Source organism: Lissotriton vulgaris, chromosome 7 (assembly GCF_964263255.1).
Source record: "Lissotriton vulgaris chromosome 7, aLisVul1.2, whole genome shotgun sequence".
Taxonomy (NCBI): Eukaryota; Metazoa; Chordata; class Amphibia; order Caudata; family Salamandridae; genus Lissotriton; species Lissotriton vulgaris.
The window spans coordinates 690,809,073-690,834,934 of NC_141695.1; the positions used below are offsets into that span (position 1 = coordinate 690,809,073).

Sequence of the window (25,862 nt, forward strand, 5' to 3'; positions counted from 1 at the left end):
GAATCATCCAATCAGGCACTCAAACACCCACTGATTCACCAATACTCCTTGGTTTATAACACTCATAAACATTTTAAAAACACTCAGTCACTGGATGATGTAATTCGTGATGTCATTTGAGATGTCATCAGTGATGTCACTGATCATGCCATGAGTGTTGTAATATGTGCGATCATAAGCAGTGCATTGCGGGGTGTTTGAGTTATTGTTAGTTCACTAACTAGAACAGATGAATTTTGTACGAGTGAAATGTTGGCCTAACTATAACGTCCCTGTAACCTTTGGTTTTTCAATGAATTTGTAAGTTTTTTTTAAATTTTATTTCCTAGCTAAAAGTCCCTACAACCTTTGTTTTTTTCTGTGAATTTCTAATGTTTTTTTTAATGCTAATTTCTAACTATAACGTCTCTGTAACCTTTGGTTTTTTCAATGAATTGCTATGGTTTTGTAATTAGTAGCCATGTTTGCAGAGTGGTGGAAAATGGGGGCGTGGCCTCCAACTAGCTCTCAGGAATCCCACTGTATAGGACTTACTGGAGGTAAAAGGAGGGCTTCTTGGCCTCCAAGGTCCCTCAGTAATAAAATGGACTTCATCCCCCAACCAGTAGTGCACCACAGGAGGGCTAGTTGGCCCTGTGATAGCAGCCCTCTGGAGGGGACTGGGGCATCCTATGCCCCCCCCCAGACATCCCCTTGCAGGTGGGTGAAGTCACTCACTGCACCTGCCTGTAAGGGGATTTCTTATCCCCTTTAAAAGTGAAGGCAGGTTGCCGCCTGCACAGTGAAACACTGAGCGGCTGCTTCAAATCCGCTACGTTTTTCATCTGAATGCGCTGCTCCCAGGGCAACATGAGCTTGCAGCTGCCCTGGGGGCAGCGCATTCTATGTAATATGGTGCACTTTCCTTGTTTGCACCCAGTGCACCTGTTTTACATAATAGGGCTCCTGGTGGTTAAAGCTGTAACCCCACTCTACCTCTCATTAGTACCAGCATTGTCATGTTGCCTCCCATCTGACCACCCCCTTAAGCCCCTGGTCTCCAAACTGACCTTACTTTTTCATAAATCTCCCCACTAGGCCCCAGGTAGGAGAGACACAAAGGGTCTGCTTTTGTTTCTGCTGTACATTTAGACAGTGGTGCATTTTCTTTCCAGATCAGGTGTGCTCTATGTTGTGGTGGGCCCACGGCCTGATTGCTCCTTCACCTGTTCCGTGCCGACTGCTGTTGTTGTTTGTTGACTGCTGGTTTGGAGAAGTGATTGGGATTTTGCCTTCTTAGCACTTTCCTTTGTGTATGTTCGTTATGGACGTCAGACACTGTCCCCCAGAAGAAAGACCTGAGCCTCGACTTACTCCACATATATGTCCCTTGAACTAGACGTGGAGTTAACAATAGCAAAAATGTACTTAACAATAAATATATATTAAACTTTACAATATTTTGTGACTGAATTAAGGCGACAATATTTTTTGTATATCGAAAAAAAAGAAGATATTGTGACATACAACTATCCAGCATGCAAACTCTTTGCGGAAAGACTGGAATTCACAGGTTTGACTCCTTGCAAACACAATGCAAGTTTAAATATATAGGTAGAAAGAGATATGCGGAGATGCATACAGTGGGGGTAGCATGTGTGATTAGGCTGAAGAAGGAAGCAAGGAAATGTTTAAATTCTATCTCGCTACAGTATGATGCATCGTTGCCTAAAGCTTTTTGTGCATAGATATCTGTGAAACTTGCTGATCACAAGTTTGAAGCCACATAGGGAAGTTTGTTCGCCACACTATCATAGAACCTTAGTCTAGGGCCTTGCGCCTGTAGGTACTCCTACTGTCCCTCTCCCCTCTGCATGATGCAAAGCACCCTTGAGCCGAGCAGAAGCCCATGTCATTGGGTCTTGTGAGAAGTTGGCCTGATATATAGTGCTCACTATTCTAGTGATCACTGTGTATCATACCAAACGACCCTTATTGATGATTGGTTGTAAGTCAACCTTATAGACCAGCTATCCTAGTAGCGTGGACAAAAGCAGTCTTTAGGCTAAACTCTAGAGGGCGTGTTAAGCCAGCTGTTTTACCATCACATATACCCCTTGAACACCAAATGAAAGGACACCACACAAGTTGGTATAAAAATAAAGGATATTTATTAATAACAAGTCTACCCTGAACTCTTTATGAGTCAGGGAGCTAAGCACAATACAAAACTCTTACGAAAAAACTTCAAGTTGCACAATTTACACAAATGCCCGAGGGGCACAAAAAACCATATACACAAAAAGTAGAATGCGAAATACTAGCCGGTGAGTAACTGGATCCAGAGGCTTCAGGATCGCTAGGACTACACTACTGAACTATGAGGTTAGGAGCAGGAGGCCTAGGGAGATCGGGTGCAGAGTGTGCACTCTCACGCGGGATGCAGGACAAAGTCTATGGAGGCTAGTATTTCTAAAGTTACTGTTTTCGGACGAATCCGACTAGATAGACTTAAAACGAAAAAGGATCTGGACACTTGGATAGTGAACCTGCGTTGGAGCACCGAAATGCTCGGGTTACTTAGCCCAGGGGCTGCGGCTGCATAGGGTTCAAAAGACGTCGGGAATCCTCGTTGTAGTCTATGGAGCCTGAAAGAAGAAGTTGCTGGCAGGCGACCAGTGAAGATGTTCGGTGTGATCCAAGCCTGGATCGGTGATGGAGACGACCTGAAAGCAGAGGGGACTCAGTTCTTAATCACTAGCCAGTGATTGTGTGGGCACCAGGGTGGCACCGGATGAGGTCACCGCGATCAGGTGAGTGGGCGACGCTGGACTCTGCAGTCACACGGGCCAGGAGGCGTTGTCGGCGACCAGGCTGGAGGTGCGAGCTCTCCCACGAGGGTGTCTGCTGTCGGCGATGCTGGATCCAAGATTGGGGCAACACACCTTGGCAAAGGCAAGCCCACGCGGTGGAGTCAAGATGGCGTCTGGAGTGGACCAGGAGGGTCCGGGTGCTCCTCTTTTGGAAGGGAGCGAGGGCCAGTCTGGTGCAACCAGACCAGCGGTGAAATCGTCGCGGTACGTCTTCAGGAGGGCCACTAGCCAACGGGCAAGTGACCGGACAACGTGGCAAGCAGCAAAGAGCAGAAGGGCCCCACGCAGATCTCGTGGATGCTGGAGGGCTGGACTTCGGTGCTGGAGCTGCTCTGGGTCGGGGCTTCTCAAACCCACGTAAACTCACTCGAGGGTCCCTCGGAGGTCGTGCTGGTTAAGCGTCGTGCAGGTTTTGAAGATGGCCGGGCCCTCAGGTCTCGTCACACCCACGAATCTCAGCTGGGCTGATGATGCAGGTAGAGGTCAGAGATGCCAGGGAATCCGGGTCTCGTCGAGCTGGTCAGCCTTGATCCGGAGGATGGACGTGCAGCAAACCGCGATGCTTAGGTGGTGCCTGCGGGTGCAGGGTGGCTACTCCTTAGCCACAAGGGAGAGCCTTCAAAGAAAGTCAAGTGTTCCTTTCGTGGAAAGTAGTTCAAGATTCAAGATTATCTAATTTGGGAAGGGGGCCCGCTCCTACCTTTATTCTAAGAAAAGGGTCTGGCACGTGACTAGGTCCTGCCCATGGGTGGGACCAGGAGGGGGGTGGTTACACCCCTCTCCCTTGTCCGGACTTTCCCCAGCTCAGGGGCTGGGGTGCCCCTGGAACTGGTTTGAGCCGGCATATGCACAGTGAGCACCGGGGTGCCACTTGCAGTCCCCTTCCTCTCAGCCCTGCCTACCTGGGATACACAAAACCCTGTCTGGGATGGTGATAGCACCGCCCCTGACAGGAAACCCTTGGTCCAAGCTCTCCTCGCTGGAAGGACTCCCAGCAGCAGGAGGTCAGACTTGTGTCTGTGGTGGCAGCATCCATTTTGTGATGCTGAGGCTCGAGTTAACTTTAACCGGGGTTCACAGTTACATACATGTCGTGTCCCTCTAGAAGGGTGGAATGCTAATCCCGTCGCCAGAATTGGCGAGGGGTTAGTATTCCAATTTGTATGACACCTTACTCGACATGTTTTGATAAAGCGATACCAAAGTTGGCAAATAACCGTGAGGATTATAATGCACTTAAGAGTATATGGTACGCGTTATCATGGAACAGCTATTAGGACTTGGTTCCGCAAGCTGCAAACGGGCTCAGCTCATGCCAGAGCACCATCTCACATGATTCCAAGCACCCTGCCTTCAGGATTGATAAGGCCTGCCATAGGAGTGACTGATAGGAATACATGTGTCCATTTTAGGGTTAGATATAGGAATACTATATCTAAAGCAAAGGGTGATTACACCACCTTGCCCCAGCTGTCGTGCAGCCAGTTGTGTCAGATTTGGGTGGCCAGTCAGGGGTGGCATAATACATGCTGCAGCCCCTGGTAGGCCCTGGGTACACCTATGCCCTGGATACCTAAGGTATGCTGTACAGGGACTGATAAGGGGGCCCAGTACCAATTGGTAAATGCACCTAAGGTACATGGAATCCATTTTACAGAGAGAGCAGTAGGCCTGGGGCCCTGAATAGCAGGGTCCCAGGCCAGCTAAGTCGAAAAACCAGCAAAACACCAGGCAAAAAGTTGGGGGCAACCATAGTCAGATATCCACCTTCCTACATAACCCCCCCCCCCCCCAAACGAAAGGAGATAAGGCTATCCTTGACCAGGTAAGCCTATATTGCCTGAGTAGCCATATGAGGTGGTATATGCACTGGCACGGTTACCCCCTATATCATGGTCCACTAAGCAATCCCTCACCCTAAGGGTATCTGAGGGTCTCCACAATAGGGAATCTCTACCTGTGGTGTGTTTTGGCAAAGTAAAAGGCTGGTGTGGGAATGGAGTATTGAAGTGAGACTCCACTAATGTTGGGCTCAACTTCCTCCAATCACTATCCACCATATGTGCCTTTCTTTCCAGGACTGAGTTGCTGTGAGCTCTCAGGGTCAATCTCTGGCTACCTAAAGCTGGAGGCTGGGTCCCTCTGTTTGGCTTACTGGAGGGACAGGTCAGGTTTGGGGCCCTCAGGTCCCAGGTTTGGCTGTGCCCAACAGTGTCCATCTGTGGGAGGTCCCTAGCTAATTTTAAGGGGGATCCCTCAGGAGTCTGTTTTATTTTCACTTGGCTAGGTCTACTAGCTTCAGTGCCCTTAATCTGCTGATTGGGGAGTTCTTTTGGACAGGGGGCCCTTTGGGGTCCACCACTGGCCTCCCTGACCTCTACAGCCCTGGGCTGACTGAGGCAGGGTAGAGAGGGGCAGGTTACCTGCTCCAGACTGGGTCCCACCTTGGAAGGGTCCACTGACATCAGGGGTTCTGCCAGGCTAGGCCTGATTACCTCTGGGGCAGTTCCTTCACAAGGGGTCAGATCAGTTCCCTGAGGAGGCTTATCCTTTCCTAAAGTCTGGTGGGAGGGAGATTTCTCTTCCTCCTCCATGCTCTCTGTCTGAGTGGAGTGATCCATAGTTTCAGGCTTAACAACACTATTATCTGTCTGAGTTTGAGCTGTGGCCATCACAACTCCACCAACCTTTTCAGGAAGGGACTCAGTTTGGGTATGGGCTGTGACCATCACAGCCTTGCTGCGCACTACTGCTAATTAATCTGGGGAAGAGACGTTTGTGTAGGAGTGCATTTTACTGTGTCTTGAAACGTGTTGCCCACTCCGGCTGTGACCCAGTTTCGATTCAGGGTCCGGGCTCCATTGTAGCTGTGTTTACCCTCGGCAGCCCGTGGCTCCTCCCAGATCCCGCCTCCCAGCTGCCCCTCCCACCCACAAGCACAGCTAACGCGTCACGGCCTCCCATCATTTGTGACCGAGTGGACACTCTCCTGTGCGGTTGCTCCCCTCGCCCTCTGCCTCCCCCAGACGCTGCACTCACTGCTGGCTGTACTAGCGCCTGCCTGCCTGCTGTTGAAGCGCACTCAGCGCTTGGTATCGTTTTTCAGTGTATTTATTTATTTATCACGATATTGCACTCGGCGCTCGGTGGCATCTGCCTGATTGCACTGTTTTGATCTCCTGCTGCGCACTACTGCTAATTAATCTGGGGAAGAGACGTTTGTGTAGGAGTGCATTTTACTGTGTCTTGAAACGTGTTGCGCACTCCGGCTGTGACCCAGTTTCGATTCAGGGTCCGGGCTCCATTGTAGCTCTGTGTTTACCCTCGGCAGCCCGTGGCTCCTCCCAGATCCCGCCTTCCAGCTGCCCCTCCCACCCACAAGCACAGCTAACGCGTCACGGCCTCCCACCATTTGTGACCGAGTGGACACTCTCCTGTGCGGTTGCTCCCCTCACCCTCTGCCTCCCCCAGACGCTGCACACACTGCTGGCTGTACTAGTGCCTGCCTGCCTGCCTGCCTGCCTGCCTGCCTGCTGTTGAAGCGCACTCAGCGCTTGGTATCGTTTTTCAGTGTATTTAATTATTTATCACGATATTGCACTCGGCGCTCGGTGGCATCTGCCTGATTGCACTGTTTTGATCTCCTGCTGCGCACTACTGCTAAATAATCTGGGGAAGAGACGTTTGTGTAGGAGTGCATTTTACTGTGTCTTGAAACGTGTTGCCCACTCCGGCTGTGACCCAGTTTCGATTCAGGGTCCGGGCTCCATTGTAGCTCTGTGTTTACCCTCGGCAGCCCGTGGCTCCTCCCAGATCCCGCCTCCCAGCTGCCCCTCCCACCCACAAGCACAGCTAACGCGTCACGGCCTCCCACCATTTGTGACCGAGTGGACACTCTCCTGTGCGGTTGCTCCCCTCACCCTCTGCCTCCCCCAGATGCTGCACTCACTGCTGGCTGTACTAGCGCCTGCCTGCCTGCCTGCCTGCCTGCCTGCTGTTGAAGCGCACTCAGCGCTTGGTATCGTTTTTCAGTGTATTTAATTATTTATCACGATATTGCACTCGGCGCTCGGTGGCATCTGCCTGATTGCACTGTTTTGATCTCCTGCTGCGCACTATTGCTAATTAATCTGGGGAAGAGACGTTTGTGTAGGAGTGCATTTTACTGTGTCTTGAAACGTGTTGCCCACTCCGGCTGTGACCCAGTTTCGATTCAGGGTCCGGGCTCCATTGTAGCTCTGTGTTTACCCTCGGCAGCCCGTGGCTCCTCCCAGATCCCGCCTCCCAGCTGCCCCTCCCACGCTCCGCCCCCCCACCACTCATTTGAGGCTGATGCCACAACGTGCAGCGTCCACGCGCTGCGGCCGCGCCGAAGGTGCGCCAAAGGTAAGCCCGTCTACGCCCGTCCGCGCCTGGACCGCGCCCAGCGCCAGACCCCCTGGTTCCCTTAAGTCCCAGCCCACCCGCATTACATTCGACGCCTCCACCCTCTTGGCCCTAAACCCCGGTCGACTCCCCAACTGCGCCCAAGCCGCTCCTGGACACACCCATGGACCCTTCACATGCAACTCCTGCAAGTATGATGGCACCAAGACCAACTCCTCATCCACTAACACCAAACAGAGATCTGACACCAACCACCTAAAATGTATCCTGCTCAACACCCGCTCGGTCCACAGACACGCCATCGACCTTTGGAATCTACTAGACACCATCTCTCCGGACGTCGCCTTCCTAACAGAAACATGGATGAACGCCTCCTCAGCCCCAGACATCACCATTGCCATCCCGGAAGGCTACAAGATCATCCGAAAAGACCGCTACAAGCAAACAGGAGGAGGCATCGCTATCGTCCATAAGAATTCCATTCGCATCTCAACCAGCTCAGACGTCGACTTCGCTAGCGCCGAACACCTTCACTTCCAGATCCACACCGACCCCAAAACCACTCTCAGAGGCACACTCCTCTACAGGCCACCAGGACCCCGGGCACAATTCAGTGAAGACATCACTGACTTCATCACACCACACGCCCTCCACTCCGAGGACTACATCCTACTGGGAGACCTCAATTTTCACCTTGAAAAGAGTAACGACAGCAACGCCAACACCCTTCTAGACAATCTCGCCAACCTCGGACTCAAACAACTTGTCAACACCCCCACTCACAACGCAGGTCACACACTCGACCCTATCTTCACCTCCAGCAAACATATCTCCTTCAGTCACACCACAGTTCTCCATTGGACGGACCACAGCTGCGTTCACTTTGTCTACAAAAAGACCACAGCCCACAACAATCCTCAACCTACTCTGCGAAGAAACTGGAACAAAATCACCATCGACCAGATCTTCTCATCGCTGCTTCAAAACCCCCCTACCTACTCTTCGAACCCCAACGAAGCAGCCATTAACCACTTGGATGCTATGGTCCTTCTGGTGCTTCAATGTAATTTCCATTGAAATCAATGGAAACTCCATGACGAGTTACCCTTGTCATTAGCGGCGAAGAGGTTAACCTCACTCAATGGCTAACCAACAGCACCGACAACCTAGCACCTTTGAAAAAACGTCAACTCAAACTAGGCAGCAAAAACGCCCCCTGGTTCAACGATGATCTCAAGAACTCCAAGAAACTCTGTCGCTCCTTTGAGAAGGCCTGGAAAAAAGACCCAAACACCAGCACAAGGGACGCCTTCAAAAACGCCACCCGCATACACCACCAACTGATCCGGACTGCCAAGAAAGCCGCATTCAAGGACCGACTAGACAACAACGCCCACAACAGCAAGGAATTATTCAACATCGTCAAAGAGTTTACCAACCCCACTGCCAACTCCAACGACATCACCCCATCTCAAACCCTCTGCGACTCCCTAGCTTCGTTCTTCCACAACAAAATCGCAGAATTCCACAACAGCTTCGACAACCAACCCGGAGTCCAACCCACACAAACTTCGGCTGCACCTCCATCCCCCTTGAACACCCTTAATGACTGGAACCCAATCTCCACTGAGGACACCATCCGCCTGATGAACTCTATCCACTCAGGATCCCCAACAGACCCATGCCCTCACCACATCTTCAACAAAGCAGACTCCATCATAGCACCACACCTCCGAGACGTCATCAACTGCTCCTTCAACTCCGCCACCTTCCCGGAAAGCTGGAAACACGCCGAACTCAGCGCCCTTCTGAAAAAACCCACAGCGGACCCCACCGAACTCATAAACTACCGCCCCATCTCGCTCCTTCCATTCCCGGCCAAAGTCATCGAGAAAGCTGTCAACAACCAACTCGCCGCCTTCCTCGAAACCAACAAATCCCTCGACTCCTCACAGTCCGGCTTCCGAGCCAAACACAGCACTGAGACCGCCCTCATCGCAGCAACAGACGACATTTAAACTCTACTAGACAATGGAGACACAGTTGCCCTCATCCTACTCGACCTCTCCGCAGCCTTCGACACAGTCTGCCATAGCACCCTCCTACAACGCCTCAGAAACATCGGAATCCAAGGAAAAGCACTGGAATGGATCACCTCGTTCCTTGCCGGAAGAACCCAGAGAGTCCGCCTCCCACCATTCAAGTCGGAGGCCACTGAAGTCATTTGTGGCGTACCACAAGGATCTTCACTCAGCCCCACCCTCTTCAACGTATACATGAGCCCCCTCGCGGACATCGTACGCCAACACAACCTCAACATCATCTCCTACGTGGATGACACTCAACTAATTCTCTCGCTCACCAAAGACCCCAACACCGCCAAAACCAACCTACATGAAGGAATGAAAGAAGTAGCTGAGTGGATGAAGCACAGCCGTCTGAAACTGAACTCAGACAAAACAGAAGTCCTTATCTTAGGTACCTCCCCCTCCGCCTGGGACGACTCTTGGTGGCCGGAGGCCCTTGGAAAAGCACCCATCCCGACAGACCACACGCGTAACCTGGGCGTCATCCTGGATTCCTCACTCTCGATGACCAGACAAGTCAACGCCGTTTCATCCTCCTGTTTCAACATTCTTCGAATGCTCAAAAAAACATTTCGCTGGATCCCCACCGAAACCAGAAAAACGGTCACCCACGCAATGGTCACTAGCCGCCTGGACTACGGTAACACCCTTTACGCCGGAACCACCGCAAAACTCCAGAAAAAACTCCAACGCATCCAGAATGCATCAGCCAGACTCATACTAGACATCCCGCGTAAAGACCACATTTCTGGTCACCTGAAAAACCTTCACTGGCTTCCCGTCAATAAGAGGATAACATTCCGCCTCCTAACCCACGCACACAAAGCACTTTACGAACTTGGACCCGAATGCCTCAACACACGACTTTCATTCTACACCCCCTCCCGCCAGCTACGCTCTTCCAACCAAGCCCTTGCTGCTGTCCCTCGCATTAACAAATCCACCATGGGAGGAAGATCCTTCTCATACCTGGCAGCTAAAACCTGGAACTCTCTTCCCATTCACCTTCGCCTCACTCAGAACCACCTAGTATTCAGAAAGCTACTTAAAACCTGGATATTCGACAAGTAATTCCCCACCCTTCCTCAAGCACCTTGAGACCCTCTGGGTATGTAGCGCGCTATATAAATTATCGACTTGACTTGACTTGACTAACCTGTTCAGGGAAGGAATCTGTCTGAGATTGGGCTGTGACTGGCACAGCCCTCCTGACCTGTTCAGGGAGGACATCTTGGACTGGGGCTGTGGCTATCACTGCCCCACTAACCTTACCATGGGGGTTTACCATTTTAAAATGGGTTTCTTGCTCTACCTCAGCCCAGGCTGAGATCTCTAAATCATTCCCCAGTAGGCAATCTACAGGCAAGTTTGATGACACTGCCACTCTCTTGGGGCCAGTGACACCTCCCCAGCTGAGATTTACCACTGCTATGGGATGACCTCTCTGCACTCCATCAATGTTGGTCACCTGGTATGTGGCTCCAGGTATAAGTTGCCTTGAGGGGACTAGGCTCTCGGTCCCCATGGTGATGTTTGCCCCTGTATCTCTATAGGCCTCAACTTTTAAACCATTGATGAGGGGCTCCTGTCTGTACTTGTCCAAAGTGTTGGGACAAGCTGTGAAGTTGGCAAACCCCATGCCAGTCTCACAGACAAGAGTATCTAAGTCAGGGGACCTGGTTAGGCCAGAGTCCCCAGGAACTCCCAAAGTAAATGCACCCAAATTCTTGGGGGTACTCCCACCCCCTGGGGGATTACTACTAGTAGTAACAGGAGGCTTGGAAGTGTTACTTGGGGGTATGTTCTCCTTATTGTTGTTGGCCCTTGGGCAACTGCTGTCAGTTTTGTAATGGCCTACCTGTTTGCAGGTATGACAATAAGGTTTCTTTTGGGTATTGGAAGGATTCTGGGACCCACCCTTTTCAGAGGATTTTTGGGGCCCTGATATGGTTTGATCAGAAGATTTATTCCCACCCTTCTCTTGAGGCTTGGTTGATTCTTTCTTTTGGTCACCACCCTGGTTCTTAGGCCTAATCCTGGTTCTGACCCATTTGTCTGCCCTCTTACCCAATTCTTGTGGAGAGGTCAGATCAGAGTCTACCAGGTGCTGGTGTAATAACTGGTTCTGACAATTATTTAAGACTTGCTCTCTCATAATAAGATTATACAATCCTGTGAAGTCAGTAACTTTACTACCGAATAGCCAGCCTTCTAGAGCCTTAGTGGCACAAACAACAAAGTCAGACCAATCCTGAGACTGAGTTTTCTGCAGCAACCTGTAATGCTCAGTTGTTAAGCCAAACCCATCAACCAGTGTATTCTTCAGGACTTGGTAATTGTTAGCATCCTCAGCTCTAGTAGTGAGGAGCTTATCTCTACCTTTACCTTCAAAGGAGAGCCACAGTATAGCTGCCAACTGACTCTGGGGGATGCACTGGACAGTGCAGGCCCTCTCCAAAGCAGTCATCCATTTGTGGATGTCATCCCCTTCTTTAAAGGGGGGCACTATTTTACTCAGGTGTCTAGTATCAAAACTCCTGTCCTTATCTCTAGTGATAATGCTGCCACCAGTGGGGTCTGCCCCACTCAATTTCTGCTCTCTGGCAAAGGCAAGTCTCTCTTTGGCAAGGGCAAGTTTTTCCCTCAGATTGACTTCCCTCATCTTGGCTTCATGCTCTCTTCTCTGAGGGGATGTCATCCCTCTGTGAGAAGATGCCTGAGAGCCATTGGTGTGAATGGATCTGTTAGAGCCTCTGGAGAGAGACCTAACTCGTCCATTCCCAATGTTAAGCCTGCCTGAGAGTGGGCCTGGGGGTCCCCCAGTTCCATTTTCATGCCTGCTTAAGTTGGTCCTGGTGAGCCTACTGACTACTATCTGACCTTTGTCTGCCTCATCCCCTAACAACTCCTGTTCCTCTTCCTCCTCTTCACTTTCTGTTCCATTGAGGTTTAGGTCAGGGTCCCCAAGGGTTCCCTCTAAGGGGGGCATGCTCCCATCTGGATTAGAAGGGCCTGTGTTAGAAGCCCTCCTGGCATCATAGGTCTCTAAGAGACCTATCAGAAAAGGAGTGGTAGGGTTAGAACCCTGTTTTAGTTTCCTGGAGGTACACAATTGTCTCATCTCCTAGAAACTAAGAGCTGCATATCTGGACATGACCTGTGGAGGGTCAATAACCACAAGGGGAGTCTCTGCAGACTCTCCATGGGTAGACATGCTTCTAGTGAGGTGTAAGTGGTGCACTTACCTACACTATGGGTTTACCTACTGATCCCTTGCTAAGAGTTGTAGTCAGGGTGTGCTAGGCCCTGTTACACTACAACAGCTGGTTCAGTAGAACTCAGAGTATTCTAAGCTAGGTTATATGTACCTGGGTACTTATGTGATCTTTCAAATGATATTCTTAGGATACGTGCGAGGTAAAACAACAGCAAGCTCAAATCCCAACCGCTGCACACCAATGTGAGAAGTTGGCCTGATATATAGTGCTCACTATTCTAGTGATCACTGTGTATCATACCAAACGACCCTTATAAGTCAACCTTATAGACCAGCTATCCTAGTACCGTGGACAAAAGCAGTCTTTAGGCTAAACTCTAGAGGGCGTGTTAAGCCAGCTGTTTTACCATCACATATACCCCTTGAACACCAAGTGAAAGGACACCACACAAGTTGTTATAAAAATAAAGGATATTTATTAATAACAAGTCTACCCTGAACTCTTTATGAGTCAGCGAGCTAAGCACAATACAAAACTCTTACGAAAATACTTCAAGTTGCACAATTTGCACAAATGCCCGAGGGGCACGAAAAACCATATACACAAAAAGTGGAATGCGAAATACTAGCCGGCGAGTAACTGGATCCAGAGGCTTCAGGATCGCTAGGACTACACTACTGAACTCTAAGGTTAGGAGCAGGAGGCCTAGGGAGATCGGGTGCAGAGTGTGCACTCTCACGGGGGATGCGGGCCAAAGTCTATAGAGGCTAGTATTTCTAAAGTTACTGTTTTCGGACAAATCCGACTAGACAGACTTAAAACGAAAAAGGATCTGGACACTTGGATAGTGAACCTGCGTTGGAGCACCGAAATGCTCGGGTTACCTAGCCCAGGGGCTGCGGCTGCATAGGGTTCAAAAGACGTCGGGAATCCTCGTTGTAGTCTATGGAGCCTGAAAGAAGAAGTTGCTGGCAGGTGACCAGTGAAGATGTTCGGTGTGATCCAAGCCTGGATCGGTGATGGAGACGACCTGAAAGCAGAGGGGACTCAGTTCTTAATCACTAGCCAGTGATTGTGTGGGCACCAGGGTGGCACCGGATGAGGTCGCCGCGATCAGGTGAGTGGGCGACGCTGGACTCTGCAGTCACACGGGCCAGGAGGCGTTGTCGGCGACCAGGCTGGAGGTGCGAGCTGTCCCACGAGGGTGTCTGCTGTCGGCGATGCTGGATCCAAGATTGGGGCAACACACCTTGGCAAAGGCAAGCCCACGCGGTGGTCAAGATGGCGTTTGGAGTGGACCAGGAGGGTCCGGGGTGCTCCTCTTTTGGAAGGGAGCGAGGGCCAGTCTGGTGCAACCAGACCAGCGGTGAAATCGTCGTGGTACGTCGTCAGGAGGGCCACTAGCCAACGGGCAAGTGACCGGACAACGTGGCAAGCAGCAAAGAGCAGAAGGGCCCCACGCAGATCTCGTGGATGCTGGAAGGCTGGACTTCGGTGCTGGAGCTGCTCTGGGTCGGGGCTTCTCAAACCCACGTGCACTCACTCCTCACTCGAGGGTCCCTCGGAGGTCATGCTGGTTAAGCGTCGTGCAGGTTTTGAAGATGGCCGGTCCCTCAGGTCTCGTCACACCCACGAATCTCAGCTGGGCTGATGATGCAGGTAGAGGTCAGAGATGCCAGGGAATCCGGGTCTCGTCAAGCTGGTCAGTCTTGATCCGGAGGATGGACGTGCAGCAAACCGCGATGCTTAGGTGGTGCCTGCGGGTGCAGGGTGGCTACTCCTTAGCCACAAGGGAGGGTCTTCAAAGAAAGTCAAGAGTTCCTTTCGTGGAAAGTAGTTCAAGATTCAAGATGATCTAATTTGGGAAGGGGGCCTGCTCCTACCTTTATTCTAAGAAAAGGGGCTGGCACGCGACTAGGTCCTGCCCATGTGTGGGACCAGTAGGGGGGTGGTTACACCCCTCTCCCTTGTCCGAACTTTCCCCAGCTCAGGGGCTGGGGTGCCCCTGGAACTGGTTTGAGCCGGCATATGCACAGTGAGCACCGGGGTGCCACTTGCAGTCCCCTTCCTCTCAGCCCTGCCTACCTGGGATACACAAAACCCTGTCTGGGATGGTGCTAGCACCGCCCCTGACAGGAAACCCTTTGTCCAAGCTCTCTTCGCTGGAAGGACTCCCAGCAGCAGGAGGTCAGACTTGTGTCTGTGGTGGCAGCATCTATTTTGTGATGCTGAGAATCGAGTTAACTTTAACCGGGGTTCACAGTTACATACATGTCGTGTCCCTCTAGAAGGGTGGAATGCTAACCCCGTCGCCAGAATTGGCGAGGGGTTAGTATTCCAATTCGTATGACACCTTACTCGACATGTTTTGATAAAGCGATACCAAAGTTGGCAAATAACCGCGAGTATTATAATGCACTTAAGAGTATATGGTACGCGTTATCATGGAACAGCTATTAGGACTTGGTTACGCAAGCTGCAAACGGGCTCAGCTCATGCCAGAGCACCATCTCACATAATTCCAAGCACTTTGCCTTCAGGATTGATAAGGCCTGCCATAGGAGTGACTGATAGGAATACATGTGTCCATTTTAGGGTTAGATATAAGAATACTATATCTAAAGCAAAGGGTGATTACACCACCTTGCCCCAGCTGTCGTGCAGCCAGTTGTGTCAGATTTGGGTGGGCAGTCAGGGGTGGCATAATACATGCTGCAGCCCCTGGTAGGCCCTGGGTACACCTATGCCCTGGATACCTAAGGTATGCTGTACAGGGACTGATAAGGTGGCCCAGTACCAATTGGTAAATGCACCTAAGGTACATGGAATCCATTTTACAGAGAGAGCAGTAGGCCTGGGGCCCTGAATAGCAGGGTCCCAGGTCAACTAAGTCGAAAAACCAGCAAAACACCAGGCAAAAAGTTGGGGGCAAACATAGTCAGATATCCACCTTCCTACAGGTCTCACCACATGCACAACAGGAAAGGTGGGAAGAGGAGCATGAAACCTAGGCCTGGTTAGGGTTATGAAGTGTAAATCTTTGTCAGCCTTGGATCACCTGTCACTCAGGGTCAGCTCAAGCTACTTGGCATAAAAACTCCCCTGGAAGAAAAGACATGGAACTGGACATCAGCTGCACACCCTATGTTCACCGTGCCTTGAAAGAGCTTGGAGTGAGAGTCCTCTGAGGATTATGTGTTTCAATGCATAACGCCAGGAGTAACCCATGGAGCCATCCTTGACTTTGTATTTTGGAATCTTTTGTCTCGGACATTGTTTTCAATAAGCGAACCTACAAGCCCTTGGATACAAATGCAAATGCAGGAAAGGCTGAAGGTGTCACGCGGGCCCGCCTGAAAGGCATGCCAGAGCCAGCCTTGAGGCAGCACCAACTTCCAGTGATTGGATCCGCATGTAGTGTTGTCATGACAGCGTCAGACTCTCCTGGCCTCTTAGATGCTATGTATGACTAGTTCAAACATAGTTCAGGTAACTCTGTGTTCTGTTGAAATGTGGGTATTTTTAAATACTGTGAATTGCTTCAGAGCTGGATGATGAGAGAGTGTGCCATCTGAGGTGGAGTCTGTTGCTGTAAAATCTCAGCTGGAAGATGCTGCTGTAATACCGTGCTTTACTTATTTTTTCTGTTATGGAGGGGGCTTGCGCATTATGTGAATGTTTTTGCAGCAGTAGCATCTGGCTTGTAGTAAACTGTTCTGTTATCTGAGCTGGTGTTTGTTGCTGTGGTGTCTGAGGTGATGTGTGTTAATGTAGTGATCTGTAGTGGTTTCACATAGCTGATGTGAAGTGAAGTCTTTTAGCACCTGAACAGATGTGTGCAATTTCAAGTGAATGAGCTGGGATGCGCAACTCTGGTGTCTGAACTGCAGTGTGCAGCTCTGAGGCGCTGGTGCTTAAGATGGAGTCTACAGTTGTAAGTTCAGCTCCTTCATGTAGCAAGTTGCGCTCCTTGTAGGTGATCGTGGCACTTGCCTTCCAGGGTACATAGATGAATGATTGCATCAATAAGAGAGCAGCAGCGGTGGAAGGAAAACGCAGCCCTCTGCTAGCCAAAGAGTGGCAACCACCCCCATCACCCTGGCCTTGGCTGGTCATTCACTAAGTCATTATGACCAATTTACTCATTCATCAATCAATTCACTCACTCATTCATCACTTTCATCCATCAATGCACTCTCAGTAAATCCTCGATTCATCAAGCTGTCCTTGTATTCCCACCCGTACTAATCATCAATGCACTGATTCACGTGTTCATTTGCTTAGTTACACATGCACGCACTCATGCATAATTTCATTCACCTCATTCTAGCATTCATCCATTTGCCAATCTACACAACCACATACAGATGGGCCTTTCTTTTCTTTATTGTACATTTTCTGTGTAAGCACCGGCTCTTCTTAACTTCAGCACCACAGATGTAACAGAATGCATTACAGCCCCGAAGGAAACTGGGATTGGTGCATTTGCAACATGTGTCCAGTGGTGCACATGCACCTGAGCCTCCCGGGCTTCTGAGACCAAGTTGGGCTACTGCAGTGGTCGAAGTGCATAAAAAAGTATGGGAACTGTAATGCTGAGAGCAATGGGTGCGGGTGAGTGAGCATAGGGGCGGGACCATAGATGTAGCTAAAAACATTATTTGTAACTTTATTTCAGTCTTTCCCCTTCAGGTAACTACATATAAAATCTGGAACAGCTTATATTAAAAATAAATACAAGTTAAGTTAATCATTGGGAAATGCACTATCATACATTATGAAACCTCTATTAGTTAATGCACTTCAGACCTCTGTGTGTGTAACCAGACTGTTACATAATTACATTCTGATTGATGTAGTGTAAAAAAGTGATTTGTGTGTGTTTAGAGATACAAGGTCCCAGTCTGTGAAGAGAAAGCACTGAAAATATGTAAGTCATTATTTGAATCGGTTACTACACACAGTATAAGATAGGCTGCTACAAAATGCGCAAAACTGTTTGAGATAAAAAAAAAACAGTGCTTCCAAAATATAATTTTCAGTAATACTCCCAGACTGTACATAGTACAATTTTTGTATGACTGTCCTTTAAAAGCATTCAGGTGATTCCATCAATTAAAGCTAATACCGGCTTTCAAGCAACCTTTACATTTGCAGATTAACCACTCGTGCAAATGTACAATTCTTTCAGCCAATTAGGCACACTGGCTAGAAGACCTGTTTAGCTATCTGTCCCTTCCTCGGTTTCACATCACAGAAGTTTCTCTGCCTTACACTTCAGATAAAGGATTTCAGCTGTCGGAATTAATCATCCCGGGACAGCTGTCTTTTCACAAAAAGTAAGGCGTCTGCTTTTCTTAAATTAAAAAAGTATGTGCACATCGTGCCCTCAGATCCCACCCACTGGACTACTGTATGCACTATGCTACATCTGCTGTGAATGTTCCAGCATCACTTGTCTAAGAGGATGCCTCATGGACTCAAAGGAGACAGTGACCAGTACACATGGCACATGAGAGACCAGAGAGGATATATATTCATCAGCTCCTGTCTTCTTAAAGTCTGTTTTAGAACACTCAAGAGACAAAGAGAAGAGAGGTGCTAGTATAAGTGAGTTTATGTAAAATTCAGTGGCTAGTGTACGTATTTAGCCAGACCACTTCCGGAAAACTGGGGTGGATACATCTTAGCCAATGCTCAGGTACTGCAGGGAGTTCGATAAGTGCAAGGCTGTTGCATTGGTAAATGCTTTTTTGGTCTGCTATTAGCCAAGGTCTTTTGATTGTACCAAAATTAAAATATGTATTATACAGTGGCGGCCGGCATGGTTCGCGGGTGTCGGGGCAGGGGTTGCGGGAGGGGGATTGCAGAGGACGGGTCACGTGAGGGTAATAAAAAAAATAAAGAAACTTACCTTGTCGCTGGGTCCCGGGTCTCTGCTCCTGTTCTCCTGCCTCCGACTCCAGGAACAGGATGCAGGCAGCCTGGCTCCCTCCCCAATGTGATGCAGCAATGTGATTGGTCTGAGGGCTGTGAAACGGCGCTCAGCCAGGGTCTGGAGTGGTGGACATTCTTCATACAGGCTGTAATACAGCCTGTATGGAGAACAGGGAAAATGTGCATGACGGGGTTGGGCAGCCCTAAACGGCCGACCAAACAGTCATTGCACACTTAGGAGTGGTCAAACAACTGCTCCCCTACTCCAAGAGCAGAGCAGCCCCGCCCACCCGCCCGACCACAAAGCAGCAGGACATGAAGCATAAAATGATAATAACTCTAAGTTATTATGTAAATGTAAATGTATTGGCATTTATGTAGCGCACTACTTACCCGTAGGGTCCCAAGGCGCTTCGACCGATGCGAAACCCTTCCTGGCTTCCCTGAGAGATGGTCCCTTAATGGGTATCTCCAGGGTGAGACCAGGCATCCCCGGCGGTCTGGTGGGGCCGTTAGTGAAGATGAGGCAAGCTAATGCCCAGAGTTGCCGAGTGTGGTCGCTGATCAGAGTGGGCATCATTTTATGTTTCTACTTGGCACTCCTTCAAACCAGTGGGGTGACGATCCTACGCCACAGCGTATGAGTCCCCACTGGTATTATACACACTTATAAGGACTTTCAGCTAGCCCTCTTCACTCATATTTTTCTTCTGCCGACTACAGCATACTGCATGGGGCAAGTGGTCATCACATTTCAGCTATTAGCTAAATTCACTGTGAGTGACAGCATTCTGCTCTTTAACAAGGGACACATCTGCACACAAAGTATTTCTGTTCAGTACCACCGATTACTATGGAAATGTGTGTTTTTGAAACAAAAAAAAATAGTTTTAGCCATTGTTTTTTGGATTGACAAGGGCACAGCATGTCCTTCAACAATGCAGTTTTGCTAAATTATAACAAAACAAAACAAGCGATGACAAAGAAGAAAGGCTGGCAGCCAATACCAGACTTCGTAGCTTATTTATTTATTTATTTATGCGTTTCTATATAGTGTGGACTTTACCCGAAGGTGTCAGAGCGCTTCACAATAGGAACATAACTGATACATGAGAACATTACAAGTGAGCAAAATACAAAAGCAAACGTTACATTAAATGAAGCAAAAATGACAATCGTGTGCCAACAAAATACAAGAGGTAACAAACGGTGCATTACAAAAGTGACAATCGTGAGCCAACAAAATACATGAGGTAGCAAACGGTGCATTACAGGAGGAAAAAAGTGACGTGTGTCGGTTACAAAAGCGTACAAAATAAACATAGAGGTATAATACTGCAATATATGGAGAACACTCAAGCACAAGAACAAACGTTACGTAGGCACTGGTGCAGGTTTCGAAAACAAACAAATGTAAGAGGTAGAAAACAGTGTGTTACAAGAGAAAGTGACGGGTGCATGTTACACACGAGTACCAAACACAGGTAGAAGGATACTACTGTAAAAAATGGCAGACTCTCAAACCACAAGAACACACTGGGAAGACTCTTCCATAGTCAAGTTAGTAGATTTTCTATAATGGAAGGGTTTCCTTCAGATGATAGAGAGGTCATGGATTACATTTGGAAGTGTCTTTGAAGGAGGAGAACTTTGAGGTCAGTTTTGAAGGCCTGGGAGGAGGTGGTGGTCCGGAGCTGAGGCGGAAGTGAGTTCCAGATTCTCACTGTGCTGCCTGAAAAGGATTGGGCCATCGATCTTTCCTTCTTGAAAGTGGGAGGTTCAAGCAGTAGATTTTCCACATTTCGTGATGGTCTAGAGCCTCCAGAGAGTTTCAGTTTATTCGCCAGGTAGCGTGGAGAGGAGGAGTGCAAGGCTTTGTGGGTGATGCAGGCAGTCTTGTAGATAGCTCTAGTCTCGATGGGAAGCCAGCGGAGGGTGGATAGTATGGGAGTGATGTGGTCGCTTCTTTTGGCCCTAAAAATGAAACGAGCTGCTGAATGGAGAACAGACTTAAGGGGGGACAGGTGGGATTTGGGGAGGCCAGTCAAAAGAGAATTGCAGTAGTCCAGTCTGGAGAGGACCAGCGATTGGACCAGGGTTTTACGGTCATGCTCTGGGTAGAAGCGACAAATCCCCCAAAGAAGGCGCAGTTGGTATCGGGCAGACTTTGCAATTGAATTAATATGGGAGAGTAGATTGAGTTTTGTGTCGAGTATGACACCAAGGGATTTTGCGCTGTCAACAATGATGGGTTTATTGTTCAGCAGATTCATCTGGTCCATCCATGATTGAACCGGGGAGGAGAAAGTGAGGAGGAGAGGAGGAGAAATTCAGTTTTGGAGGGATTCAGAATCAGTTGATGTGGTGACATCCAGTTTTGAATGGAGTCGAGGGTAGATCTTAGGACAGAGAGATCGTGAGTGGAGGAGGTAGATTTGAGTGTCGTCTGCGTAGAGATGATAGTTGACCCCAGATTTACTTAGGAGATTTCCCAGAGGTTCCAAATAGAGATTGAACAATGTGGGTGCAAGAATAGAGCCTGGGGGAACACCTTGACCGCCGAAGGAGATGAAAGCCTGTCCACTATTTTGATCATTTGGGATCTATCAGAAAGGAAAGAAGCAAACCATTTAAGCACAGTGCCCTCCATGCCCAATCTCTGTTGAAGAGTGTTGAGGAGGGTGTTGTGATTGACAATGTCAAAGGCTGCCAATGCTTGCTTCTACATGACAACATTTGTGTTCTTTCTTCACACTTCTGCTAATGTACTCCATCTATGTGGTTGTGTGAGTCACTTCCTTTACTTAATTTCACAGCACTATAATTAGAAAAGCATGTGCACATATGGAGACTGATGGTGAGTTCTTTTTCCCAGCAGGCGCTGCTGTTTCACAACCAGAACTGTGGCCCGAGAGCCCCTTTGCAGCTGCAGGACAAAACGTGACCCTCCACTGCTTCACCGCTGGTGGCGCTCTTCCGGTCACCTACGAGTTATTTAAAATGGACACCCGTCAAAGAACTGTGGACGTGAGAGAGACAAACACAACTGCAAAATTTACATTCCTTATCGAAAACATAACAGACGTGGGAGAATATAAGTGCACAGCTCAGAACAACTTTACCACACTTAAAAAATACAGCAATGGCCTCAACCTGACATTGGCCGGTAGGTACTTCCTAACTGCAGGGGCAACCGAAGGATTTGTTCTTTATTTTCTTCCAATATGACCTGATTTCAGAAATATTTCTCTGAATTCCAAACTCTCCTCAAGTAATCAATCACAAGCAAAATCATGAAATAAAAGCACAAATCCATTTTCAAGGTCCTCGCGGCAGGACAATTGTAGCACGGCCACTTTCCACAGATGCCCTGAATGGCGAGGGAAGTTATGCCCAATAAACAACATGACTTCAATGATTCTTGGGAAATGTAGTTTTGTTGCTTGGCACAGTCATGTAGTGCATTCTCCACAGATGTGAAACCTCTCAACAGGTGGCACAACAATCAATGAGCAGGGCCAGCATTTCCTCCGTTAGAATGAACTCAGTTCGAGTAGGTTTGGGGTATCACACCTCTATGCCCGCCAAACCGTGGGCAGTAAGCTGTACATCCTGTCTGCCATTTATGACATTGGATGCATTAGACTTTGTCTACAGCAGACACAAGATTATGATGTTCCTCCAGGACACGTTATCCTATGGTCTAAAAATCAGGAAACTGAGGAGATCATAGCAACTAGATGAGGCAGAACCTGCAACTCATATGGGCTTACAGCTGTTGTGCATGTTAGGGCAGGGGAGGAAAACGGTGTCTATACGTACTCTGAAGAGCATTCCTACACCTAACCAAGTTCTCACTGGAAGGTTCACACAAGAAATGGACAACTAGGCTGGACAGGGAAAGGTATAAACTTGATGGAGCGTCATATTAAAAGGAGTTCCTAGGGTATCCAAAAACATTTGTTTCAAACTCTTACAGTTTACCATGGTACATTTTGTTTCTAATGTATTTCGTGATATATCATGGTACTATGGAATTGGAAATCTGTATGTACTGTTTTAACATATTGTGGATCTCGGAAGAGGTCTATACCAATAAAATGTCATTTCATTTTACATGGTACATAGTACACACCTCATTCTCTGAAAGATAAGGAGGTGCTGCACTGTGGCAGTCACTGTATGCCATGGGTAGGGCAAAGGAAGGTGGGTTTTATCATATGATTTGGGATTGTCCACGATTAACAGAATACTGGTGAGACTTTCCACGACTTTTGACAGAGATTACAGAGAGGTTGATCCTAACACTGCCAGAGTTATGCTCTCTGTGTCTGTTCCCTCCCCTCAAGGCCGAAATGACTATCAGTAAATTTGGAGACTTGCCATTATTGTTAGCAATGCAACAAACAGAAATGTCCTGAAAGTCACCAGAGGGTCTACACTTTATGACATGGATGCCCAAAGTGCTGAAATTGGCGACTGTGGAGAACACAACTTTACATATTAGAGGGGAGCAATGTAGAGAGAGGGCTGTGAGCAGGCATGAAATACCTAGGAAAAGGTAATGCACTGGTGGAATGCACCAGATTAAGACGGTTAGTGATGAAAACACCTGATTGTTTCTTTTTCATCAGCTGTGTGGGTCACAACTCAAAAGGCTGAGAACAGAGAAAGCTGGTTGAGATAAATCATCGGAAGACTCAGGTACCTGGTGTTAAAGACAACACATAGTGAGATGCCAATGCTTAGGATTATTTTCAATGCAAAATCTCAACATTCTATTGTGAATAACTTTGGCGCCGGTTGAGGAATCTGCCTGAAAATGTCCTCAAATTTGCCTTGCGGCGCTCCGGTCCTTCCTTGAAAGTTTGGGGGGGGATTCGTGAAGCGGGGGCCGAGATAAAAGGGGGTCTCAAAAAGTGTTTTCCCCATGTTAATTTCCAAAGGGCGGTCGACCTCACTTTTAGCCCGAACGGCTGAATGGATTTCCACCAAACTTGGCAAAATTGTAGGGACTGGTACCCCGATGTGCCTTTGCTATGTCTCAAGATATATGCTCCAGTGGTTTTTACGAAAAATTAACTTTGAAAAAATATATATTGGGCTACATTGGGCTATATATATGTTAGAGCCCAAATGTAGCCCAATGTAGCCCAATGTAGCCCAAAGATGGCCACCAGAGACAAAAAAAACAAATGTAGCCCAAATATCAGCCAGATGTAGCCCAACTATAGCCCAATGACAGAATGTCCCAGAGTGTTCTAAAGAACAACTAGAGCGCTAACAGTCTTACTTATGACAAAAGTATGGCACACCTGAAGTCATCTTGATTGGAATAAAGTGTTAACACTTAAAACATTTAATTTGCAAAGGAACAAAATGAGGGGGTTCATTTTGCCATAGAAATTATGATTAGTGCTGAAGAAAGAAAAATTAGGGCACATTTTGAGTGACTTCTCAAATCCTCTTATATTTCATTAAAAACATTCTGATATGCAGTCTCCCAAGATGGCCACCAGAGACAAAAGAGCCCAAATGTAGCCCAAATATCAGCCAGATGTAGCCCAACTATAACCCAATGACAGAATGTCCCAGAGTGTTCTAAAGAAATACTAGAACGCTAACAGTCTTACTTATGACAAAAGTATGGCACACCTGAAGTCATCTTGATTGGAATAAAGTGGTAACACTTAATACATTTAATTTGAAAAGGAACAAAATGAGGGGTTTCATTTTGCCATAGAAATTATATATATATATATATATATATATATATATATATATATATATATATATATATATTGACTGAAAAAACCATAGGTTTCACACCAGTTATAGTTAGGAATTAGCATTTAAATTAACCTATTAAATTCACTGAAAAAACCATAGGTTTCACACCAGTTATAGTTAGGTGGAAATTTTACTCGCATAAAACCATTGAAATTCCCACGTTATAGTTAGTTGGACTCACTATAACTTGCGCGTGCAATGCACTGATGATGACGTCACATATTACATCACTCATGACATGGTCAGTGACATCACTCATGACATCACTGATGACATCACTGATGACATCACTGATGACATCATCCAGTGAATGTGTATCTTTCTGAAAAATAAATATTTTTTATATATGTATATCTAAAGGTTGATGGAAGAATAAATGGGTAAATAAATGTCTAAATGGATGGTTTTTTTGTGTAAAATTGATTGGTTAACTGACTTATTAAATGTATCTTAGTGAATACATATATTAGCGAGTAATGTTTAAATATTTAAATATCTGTATCTGTGTCTCACTTTGTGTATAAGTGGCTGCATGGGTTGGTGAGTAGCTACATGAGTGTGTATATGGGTTATTAGTTGTTTTTTTGAGTATCAGTATCAGTGTCTGTATGGTTCGGTGGGGGATATTACTTAGAGCACAGATGCATGAATGAGTGACTCACTATTTGTATGTATTTTGAAGACAGCAAGTGTGCAAGACTGTATGGGTGGATGATTGTGTGTATGGGTGGGTTAGTATGTGTTTTTATAATTGATTGTTTAAGAGAGTAAATATGTTACCGTTTCTGTAGAAGTATGTGTAGTGGTGTGTATATAGCAGTATAATCAAGTAAATGGTTTTTTGATAGTTTATTTGCATGTGTGAATTTGTGTGTGAGTAACTATATGGATGAGTATTAGTGTGTAACAGGATGTATAGGTGTATGAGTACATATGATGAGTAGGTACATGCATGAGTGACTATATAGAACTGTTGGTGAATGAGTGGATGTTTATGTAGATGTTGGAATGACCTAATAAGTTGTTGTAATTGGTATTGGTTTCTCCTTTTTTAAGAAAATGTTAGTCTCTATTTTTGAATGTGTGTGTCAAAGGTTATTTTATGCTGATAGGAGGTCTGCCACTTTGTCACAAGGATGTTGTCATCAGTGATGTCATTTGAGATGTCATCAGTGATGTCATGAGTGATGTCACTGACCATGTCATGAGTGATGTAATATGTGACGTCATCAGCAGTGCATTGCACGCGCAAGTTATAGTGAGTCCAACTAACTATAACGTGGGAATTTCAATGGTTTTATGCGAGTAAAGTTTCCACCTAACTATAACTGGTGTGAAACCTAAGGTTTTTTCAGTGAATATATATATATATGCTGGCACCTGCTGTTGAAGCTTGTTCTTTTTCGTCCGAGTTATCGGAACAACTTCTGCTCACCTCTAACGCAAGGTCAGCCAAGGACTCCTGCCAGGTGCAGCTCGTGACTGCACGAGGAGCCGAAGTCACTGTATTGTCGTCTCAAGTCCAGGCTGCTCTGCACTTTAGAGGTTGGAATAATAAGGGTACCCGAGGGAGCATGTTGGACTTTCATTTA

At 47.6% G+C, this 25,862-nt stretch overlaps 1 protein-coding gene across 3 annotated transcripts in view; it reads left to right on the forward strand.

Moving 5' to 3' along the window:
• Nucleotides 1–25,862, forward strand: part of MILR1 (mast cell immunoglobulin like receptor 1) — a 228,945-nt gene that overhangs the window by 21,965 nt on the left and 181,118 nt on the right. The window contains exon 3 of one of the 3 annotated variants that reach the window (XM_086930915.1): nucleotides 21,356–21,646. The exons of 1 other annotated variant lie outside the window; for it this stretch is intronic. In XM_086930915.1, the coding sequence (XP_086787041.1) occupies nucleotides 21,356–21,646 (291 nt within the window). The remainder of the gene's footprint in view (nucleotides 1–21,355; nucleotides 21,647–25,862) is intronic. One more of the 3 variants, XM_086930916.1, reaches the window with a different exon arrangement.